The 9,462-nt window shown below is 30.0% G+C and overlaps 1 protein-coding gene across 1 annotated transcript in view; it reads left to right on the forward strand.

Moving 5' to 3' along the window:
• LOC129227759 (U2 small nuclear ribonucleoprotein auxiliary factor 35 kDa subunit-related protein 1-like) overlaps nucleotides 1–9,462 on the forward strand; it is a 73,710-nt gene that overhangs the window by 31,556 nt on the left and 32,692 nt on the right. The window contains exons 6-7 of the mRNA XM_054862363.1: nucleotides 3,368–3,403; nucleotides 4,769–4,878. Of these exons, the coding sequence (XP_054718338.1) occupies nucleotides 3,368–3,403; nucleotides 4,769–4,878 (146 nt within the window). The remainder of the gene's footprint in view (nucleotides 1–3,367; nucleotides 3,404–4,768; nucleotides 4,879–9,462) is intronic.

The raw sequence follows: 9,462 nt of genomic DNA on the forward strand, positions 1-9,462 counted from the left end.
AATGTGTAGCAAATTCTATTTCAAGAAATTTTTTTTGCCAAAAACGTTATATACGTGAAGTATAAACTTTTTTTTTTAATTTGATTCAAAAAATATTATTTGTGTTCACCTGCAGAACAAATCTTAAATTTTAGGTGCAAACAATTAAGTTAGACAGTTGATTACCTTAAAAGTCAAAGTTAAAAATTCCAGGAAAGTGCAAATAAATGGGCAAAAATGTCAGACCCCTGCAACAGGAGTGAGCAATATAATGGATTGCATCTACAATAAAAGATTCAATCCTTAGTAAATCTTAACTAATCATGCAAATTAAGCATAATGATGGAAGTTGACTGAAATCTGCTTTATGGCACATATGGCACATATATGAAATAAAAAATATATTAATATTTTTTTTCGATTAAAGCTTGTAATACATTTTGAAAAAGCAACTTTGCAATTTTAGTATTTATCTCTGCAACTTAGCTAGGAACTTAGCATAAATGAAATTTTACATTTTTCAGTATGTGCGGGAAAATCAATGTAAACCTGTAAAATGGATTTTTTTTTTTCCGCTTTAAAAAAAAAAACATTTTTTAAAGAAACACATGTTTTTTTTAAAAAACCAATTGGTTTAAACCATGATTTAAACCATGGTTTAAACCAACGTGGTTTAAACCAAACAACCCTGCTCACATTTACTCATTCAATTGTGTTCATCGTGTTTTTTTTTTTCTTCTTTAGACCCGATTTTATGCATTTAGAAATCTGGTTGCATAAACTTATGTGAAACTCTTGCTTTCATGGCAGTGTGATTCCATCACTTAGGCATATTTATTATTGTATTTACCATTATTTTTCACACTTATTATATTATATACAATGTAGTAGTGTAGTAGATCACACACGCTCGTCATTTTGCTACACCCGCTCAAATATTTCAATCTACTTGCATCAGAGTTCAAGCTATTTATAGGAATTAATATTACATTTACAGTGCTTATCTTAATTTTTGCAAAGATTTTCCCACTAAAATTAATTAATGACTTTTAAACTAGCAACAAAACGTGAAATCAGGAAATTCTAGTGTTCTGATAAAATTCTACAAATGTCAAGATTTGTCATCAGTTATTCAAGTTCACAAACCTCAGTTTACTAACTACAGCCTTTCTGAAAATTTTGGCAGTCATACTAGCTAATTTATTAATTAAATGTTACAATCCTATCAATAATGTAGTTCTTAAATATCTTTGCAGATAACATTTTTTTCTGAACTTTTTGAATTTTTTTATGTGTATTTTGAATAAACTTTTCCTTTGTATCATCTCTCTTTTTATTTTCAGCAAAGTTTCTGGTTCATAGTGTACATTTAGTAATAAAAATGAAGTATAAGGCTTAGCTTAAAACTTAGATGCATTCAGTTAAGCTGCCTACTTTTTAAATATGTAGGCATGCTACAGGTTTTGGCTATAGGTTTTTAAAGATGCAACTTACATATTTCAGAATTTGCTGTATTTATAGTAAAAGAGAGATTTTTTTTTTATTTAAGCCTATAACCTATCATAAAATTGGTTGAAATGTTAGAAGTAAAAACATTTTTTATACCCCTGCAAGATACTATCCACTAATAGCAAGTCAGCTCTCTCAGTAGCCATATTTTACTGTTCTATTAAAATACCATACATTTCATAACTCCCACTATCCCCTATCAGGGTTACTTGATATTTAATTTAGAAAATAAATTCTTAATCATTAGAGTTTAAATCTAAATTTTGAATGTTCAAATCATTTTAAATGAGAGAGGGAGGGGGGGGGGGATTTTAAACTATCAGACAAGTGGAAACAATCTGATGTATCAATAACCTAAAAGTTCATTATTAAAAAGAAAAGAAAAAGAAAAACTTTTTTTATGTCAGTATCTTTGTTATTTTTTGCTTTGATGATGACTTTGTAGAAAGGTGTCTATAAATAGGTTAGAAGATATTTATTATATTAACTTGTTTTTCACTAAAATGTTTTTTAAATTCAATTTGAGTATGATAGGTACTTATGCAAAATGGTTATAGTTTTTGCATTCTGTAACAGTTTCATACTACTGTACAGGTGTCCCTCCTATAACATGATTAATTCGTTCTGTGTAGTATCAAAACCATGTTATACAAGACTTTTTTAAAAAAGACTTTTTAACTTATTTTTTACTCTAATTAATCATGTACATAGTGAAAATCATGTCAATATATATTGTGTTGTATCAAAACCGTGTTTCGTAAAACCAAAGTAAAAACTTATTAGAGTTATCAAGCATTAACAGAATGTATTTTACAAAAATGAACTTCAATCTTTTTTCAAAGATAACATTCGTATTATATCAAACTCATGAAGTATTTAATTTAAAGATCGTACTGTGTAATATCGAAACCCTGATGTAGAAGTATCATGTTATACGAGTGGTGCCTGTATATCATTGCATTTTAAGTTTTAGATAATTTGCATAGTTTTGCAATTGAATGTTTTATGCTATACTTGATTTTTTGACCATATTCCTTAACTTAAAAACTGTACCAAAGATTTTGCTGTTGCCTGTCATTAGCTTAAAAAGGATGTTCGTCAAGATGTATCTTTTCAATGTTAATTACCTTCATGTATTGCATTCCATTTTTATTTTGTTGGAATTTTTATAAAATTTTCAGGTCAGTCAATCATATTGTCAAAAAAAAAAAAGTATTAAGAACTTCATAACTTTACGTCTGGTAACTACCCAACCAAGATTTAATGTGTTTTGCATTGGTTAATTTAAGGGGAGGGTGATCAAATATCAATGGTGATTGAATGACAAATAGTTATGAATGGTGAATTCTTTCTGGAAACTTATTTTGCATGAATCAGTTTTTTTAACCTAATTAATTAAATGATTTTTAATTGAAGTGTCAAAATGTTAGTTTTTTTAAGCTTAATAATCTATTTCTTCTATAAAAAAAAAGTAGATGAATAACTTAGAAAATCAGTATTCCAAAGTTTTTGTATTTTTTGTTCATAGTTTTTTAAGAATCTTGTTTAAAGTCCTCTTTTTTTCAAACTTATTTCATTCTTTATTGATTTTTAAATAGTAAATGTATTTTTTTTAAAATTCATAACTGCAATATTTGATTTGCATAAAGCATTTCTGAGCGATTATATTTCAAGCTACAATTATTATTCAGCAATTAATTTTGGCAACTTGCTTGTTTTTTAACTACTTAGATGTAATAACAAGAAGCTCAATGGGCTAATTTTCTTATACAGTCAAATTTATTTAGTAACCTTTCCTGCACATATATTTTTATGTATTTCTTAACTGTGCCCAGAATTTTTCAGTTGAATAACGTAATGCAAATTCATCTATATCTAGGAAGCTCTTCAAGAAGCTCTCACAAAATTGTCTCAGGTATGTCCTAAATTTTGTAGCGATTCTGTTTGAATTTAGTAATTAAAGAAAAAATACTTAGACTGAACATATTAAACACTAGTGGTACCCGCACGGCTTTGCCCATAATAGAAATTTAAAAGATATTTTAGTTCGCCTGTATATTTACAAATAATGTATGGTGAATTTTCTCGCCAATTGGCTTGTACCCATGTTACGGTTCACGTTATGATAATTTTGTAATTTACTCGTCCATCTCATGATATTTTTGTTCTTAAAATTGAATTGGAAAAAGAACCACATCGAATTTTCGAAAAATCGCTTCGAGGTGCACACTCCCATGGTACAAACTAACTTTGTGCCAAATTTCATGAAAATCGGCCGAACGGTCTAGGCGCTATGCGCGTCACAGAGATCCGAACGGAGGGACATTCTGCTTTATTATTAGTAAAGATAAAGATAGTTTGCACTCTTGATGCTAAACTAATTGCAAAATATTTTCTGCAAACATCCTTATAAAAAGAAGGGCTGATTAATTGATAAGTCAAAATGTATTACAGGTAAGTTACCAATACACAATAAATTAGTGTTGTATTTTGCATTTTCTTGTGTAAAAATTACTTTTAATCTTAACGCTTTGAGACCAACTCTTAAACTATTGAGAAATATATATTTAAATACAATCAGATTTCTTGGGATTTCTCTGCTTGTTTTATAAAGCAGAATCATTATGCTACTGTAATCCAAAGTATCTGCAAAACTTTAATTTGTTTTTTTTTCTCCAGACAGCCTCAATTTTCCCTTTGCAACTTTTTCTTTAGTCAGAATTTTCGAATTGTTGTTATTGTGAAATTAACTATGTTTTGATGTTCTTGATATATTTGTTTCTTGGACAAAAAGGTCTAAAATCCTGAAGGTGCAAAATGAATAAATATCTTTATCTTTATGCATCAGAAGTAACAGTAGGAAACACAACTTTGAAATTACACAAGTTAACAACTACTTTCAGACACATGTTTCCCACGCTTCAAGAGACCCCTTTTTAAATGAAAAAGTGTGAGGTTTTATTCTCGGAGGACTCTTTCTTCTATGAAGTAACTGTTTTCTGTGGAGGGATGTCGCTTTATTAGGTAGTAAGCCCAATCTGCATCGAAATATTTGCTTAATAGTGGTACTAATTACAAGGTTTAGCTTGTTTTGTTGTGTTTACATACATCATGAGCTTTTTTCAGATCTTCCCAATCTTTTTTGTTTCTTTACTTTTGAGGAAATTTTTTACTTGATTATTTGTTATTTTTATCTCTTACTACAACATTTAATTTTTACTACTTAATGGTTACTGCCTATTTCAGTTAATTTGTTAATTTATTTTGCATCGTGATGTAGGAAGATGAGCCTTGGCATAACCCTATTGCTCCTGAAAGTTACAATAGTGGTAAAGAAAAGGAGAAATGTCAGTTTTTTATGAAGACTGGTGCATGCAGATTTGGAGAAAGGTTGTATAATTTGTTTCTTTTATATATCTTCAATTTAAAAGTTTTAATTAGTTGCATTGAATAAATTACTCAAAAAATTCTTCTCGAACTTTTGGTATTTCTATATCTATCCTTTCTTTGTGAATTCTCATCTATGTTAAATCCTTGCTGATTTTAGGAAAAAGGGGATAGGCCAAAATTCATAGGTGTTTTAAAGCTGGGAATCAATTTCGCATTTGATTTAGAAAGTGTAATGCTTTCCTGTGAACTTGTTGTGATGAAATGACTAACCAAATTCTTATAATGCAGCTTGAGGAATATTGGAAATGGGTTACTGGAAATGCCTGTTCTTGCACCTGAAAGCATTATGTGCAGAATCTATTGAACCCTGTCTGCAGTTTGATTTTATTTTTGAGAATTTCATATCTGATTTTATTTGAAACTAAACTTTATAACTAAAAATCAAACTCCCTATTTTAAACTAATGTAATTTAGGCATTAATTAAAAAGCAACCCTACATGAAAAAAAAACTAATTTGAATTCTGAAATTTTGAATTCAAATTATGTTTTTTGCAATCACGAGTTTCGGCAGGACCCTACTCATTGTAGTTATTGTTTCTAGAAACGGCTTCTGTCCCATCAAATGTATAGTTGTGTGTATGTGTAAGCATGCGTCCGTGCATGCATGTGTAGATATGTAGGCTAGACTTGTGTGTGTGCGTAGACCAACGTGTATGAACAAAGGCATGAGTATGTGTGTAAAGGCGGGCACGTGTATGTGAGAGTGTTTATGAGCATGTGTATGTCATAGCTGCCAAGTGCTCCGTTTTTCCCGGAGTTTCTCCGATTTTTATTGCGTACTCCGAAAATCCGATTTTTTCCAAAAAAACTCCGTTTTTTGACTTTGCTTGTACACTTTTCGATTTTTGAGGAAAAAGAAGAAATTTCCCTATCCTCGAAGGCAGGAATTGTGCGCAAGCTCAACAAAAGAGAAGACAATTTGATGCTTTGGAAGCTTAGTGTCAGGATAAACACTGAGGGGGAGCGCCGATTGGAGATCGTCGTTTTTTCATCGAGCATTTCAGCTACGTGTAAAACGTAGCCGCCATGTTTGGTCATTCACAAGATGGAAGTTAGCAGATGATACTTAAGCGCCTTCGTTTTCAAAGACAAAGCAGAATTGGATGTTTCTTTTAACTGCAAACTAATGAAAATAAGCAAAATGTGCTGCAAAATGTTTTTTTTTTTTGGTTATTTTAAATAATTTTATTGAGAAATATGAAAACAGTTATACCATTTAAAATTGCATTTTATCCTTATTGCTTTGGACACGAATGTGCTAAAAATTCGCAAATAAATTGTAGTTTCATGGGGATTTTTTATTTTTGAATTATTTTCATGCTATAAATTCAAAATTTTATATCTGAATTTTTGACTTAGTCGCCATATTTGGTCATTTGCGAGATTTTAGTACACAAGACTCTTAAGTGGCCAAGTTTTCAAAATCGGAATTAGATGTTTATTGCAATGCAAACTATTGAAAATAATGCAAAAATGGGCTTTTTTTTCCCCCGGAAAATTCTAAATTTTTTTCTTGAAAATTGCAAAATTTTTTCTTCAGAATATTATTTTATCCTCATTGGTTTAGACTAATGTGCTTAAAAACTCGCTATTTCGTCTAAATTTTAGTTTTTTAAGGGTCATTAATTATTCATAATTGCTTTTCATGCTATAAATTCAAAATTTTATATCTGAATTTTTGACTTAGTCGCCATATTTGGTCATTTGCGAGATTTTAGTACACAAGACTCTTTTAAGTGGCCAAGTTTTTATAATTGGAATTAGTTGTTTATTGGAATGCAAATTATTGAAAATAATGCAAAATAGGCTTTTTTTCGGAAAATTCTAAATTTTTTTTTCTTGAAAAATGCAAAATTTTTTCTTCAGAATATTATTTTATCCTCATTGGTTTCGACTCTAATGTGCTAAAAACTCGCTATTTCGTCTAAATTTTAGTTTTTTTAAGGCTCATTTTTTATTTATAATTACTTTTAATGCAACAAACTCAAAAATCTATTGTCTTGACTTTTTCGCGTTGTTGCCATGTTTTGTCATTTGCAACATGAAGTAGACAAGCCTAAGTTCCCAAAAACAGAATTAGTTGTTTGTCTCAATACAAACTATTAAAAATAACAGAAGGCAAAAAGTTATGTTTTTTTTAAAAATAATTTTCTTGAAGGGGAAATTTTATCTATTTGATCCTTATTGCCTTGTAGGCTTTGCTATAAACTGAAACTATTTCATCTAAATTGAAGGTTCCTGCTGACTTCTCATTTATTTATTTATTTATTTTTTTTTTTAAATAAATCAGAAACCTATTTTAACTTAAATTTTCCATGTTCAAAAAAAGTACTGAATATCTCTCTTTAAATCCTATTCATCTATTTTTTTTTTTTTTTTTTTTTTTTTTTTTTTAAGGGAAGTTGTAAAAACTGCCTCCCCCACTCCAGTTTGTATTTCAAAACTTAATGACATTGGTGGCCACTAAGTTTTTGGAGTCGAGTGCCACTGGCCACTTTCAAAATTTCAGAGTCTTGACCTTTACTATGAAGTTGCTTTACTTCCAAGTATAAGAAATATTGTTTTTTTTAATCTTCAATATGTTCTTATGCATGTAGGGGATATGTATAAAAGCATATTTTTAAAAAGGATTGCAGTTTTATTAAATCAAACAGTAATCATGTTTTTTTTAAACTTTTCAATCTGTATCTATGTAATGTTGCTTTTTTAATGTAAAATAATTTTGTTTTAAACTTGGTTGTAGTTTTGTTGAAAATCTAACAGGAAAATTTAGAAAAGCATTTTATAAGTGCTTAGAATTTATGGAAACTTATGGTACAGAAGGAAGGTTTAGCGCAGGCCACGATTTCATGCTCCTATTTTAGCCCTCAGTGCTCCTTTTTTTTCCCTTAAGTGCTCCTATTTTTTGTATCTTGAGGTTGGCAGCTATGGTATGTGTAGGATTCCGGGGGACAGTTGTCAGGACCAGAGGAGGCGCGCCTGCAGAGGCCGATGGGGGGGGGGTGGGTTAGGAAAAACTAATTAAGTTTTTAGTGGACCTCACAAATGTGTCTTTGTTGAGTCAAATTAGGAAGTATGTTTAAGTAAATCATTAACATTTATTAGCTCGATAAAGAATACAACATGTTAACAAACATTTTAAAATTTCCAAGTAAAATTCGTATCGAATCCTAAATCCAGCAATTCGCAACTCCAACGAACTATAGGGGGCACTGCAGTCAGTCTAATGGCCGACTTAAAAACTAAAACAAACGCATGTGGTAACGAAGAAAATGCTAAAAGTGTTGTGATTTTTGTTTGTATGTATGATTTTTTTGCTTTATTCTTTTTAAATTAATTTTCAAAGTCTTGTGGATATTCTGGCCCACGTAGGAAGAAATGAGAATTCAAGAAGCATTACTAAACGTCAAAGATTAATGTAAGCTACGTAGTTCGTAGTTCTAAGCAACTATTTCCACGATGTTGAATTCGATATTTATCAATTCTTGATAAAACTAAATAATAATTGTGGCCTGACAAGAACAACAATTAATGCTAGAAAATTCAATATGACATTACAAATTATTATCGAAAGAAGATGATACTTCTTTGCCTTGCTTGGCTAGCGCTTATTGTTTTGCATTTGTAGCTGAGTTATTTCTCTCAAATTCCCGAATCGGTTAATTTAAAATTTTTCTGTTTCGATTTTTCTAATTTCTGAGTTAGGATTTAATTATGTCAAGTTATGCAAATCATCTACAGAATTGTTACGGATACATGGTGGTAGTTTTCTTTTCAGTTGATTGACCATTATTTCTTTTTACTTATCAAATTCTGTAATCTTACTACCATTTTATTCCACTCATGATAAAAATTAAAAATGGTTTAACTAAAAACGCGAAATCTCGCCAAGGCTACTTTGCTCGCACAATACTAAAACTATAACCCTAAACAAATTTGGCGAAACCTTTCAGCTGAGAATAAAAGGAATAAAGTAAATTCTTTCTTGGTGAAACATTTTTCATTTTGTTCTACGATAATATATTCAAGAAAATATTTTGCATACCGTCCATTCCAACTAAATGCTGCTGTAAAAGATGGTTAGTTAAATTAATTTAAGATTAAAAAAAACTCATATTCTTACAAATTCATACAAAACAATAAAATTTTTTACCTTGTATAACGTTATCCAAGTTTGTTAATCCAGTTTTCGCTTTCACTATTTTCAGTCAACTCTTATTTTAGAAGGAAATAAGGAAAATTAACATTATTTTGAGAAGCTCGAGAATACTACTAAGGGACGAATTAATTTCTGTAGCTGAAAGTAAACTAAGAATCATCGATTGCGTTAATAAATACTCAGAATAAACTGCCTGTGTTTACGTCAACAGACACATGTGGAACGCAACGTGGCAATGTTTTAGTTTCATCGGCAGTTTTGTAAATCACCGCAAGGTAGCGTATTCGAGCGCTGGAGTTCCGAATAAATCCAAGAAAAATATTGCTGGAACTCCATCATAATTGAAAAACATTTACACCACTGA

Source organism: Uloborus diversus, chromosome 8 (genome assembly GCF_026930045.1).
Source record: "Uloborus diversus isolate 005 chromosome 8, Udiv.v.3.1, whole genome shotgun sequence".
In the NCBI taxonomy this organism is placed as follows: Eukaryota; Metazoa; Arthropoda; class Arachnida; order Araneae; family Uloboridae; genus Uloborus; species Uloborus diversus.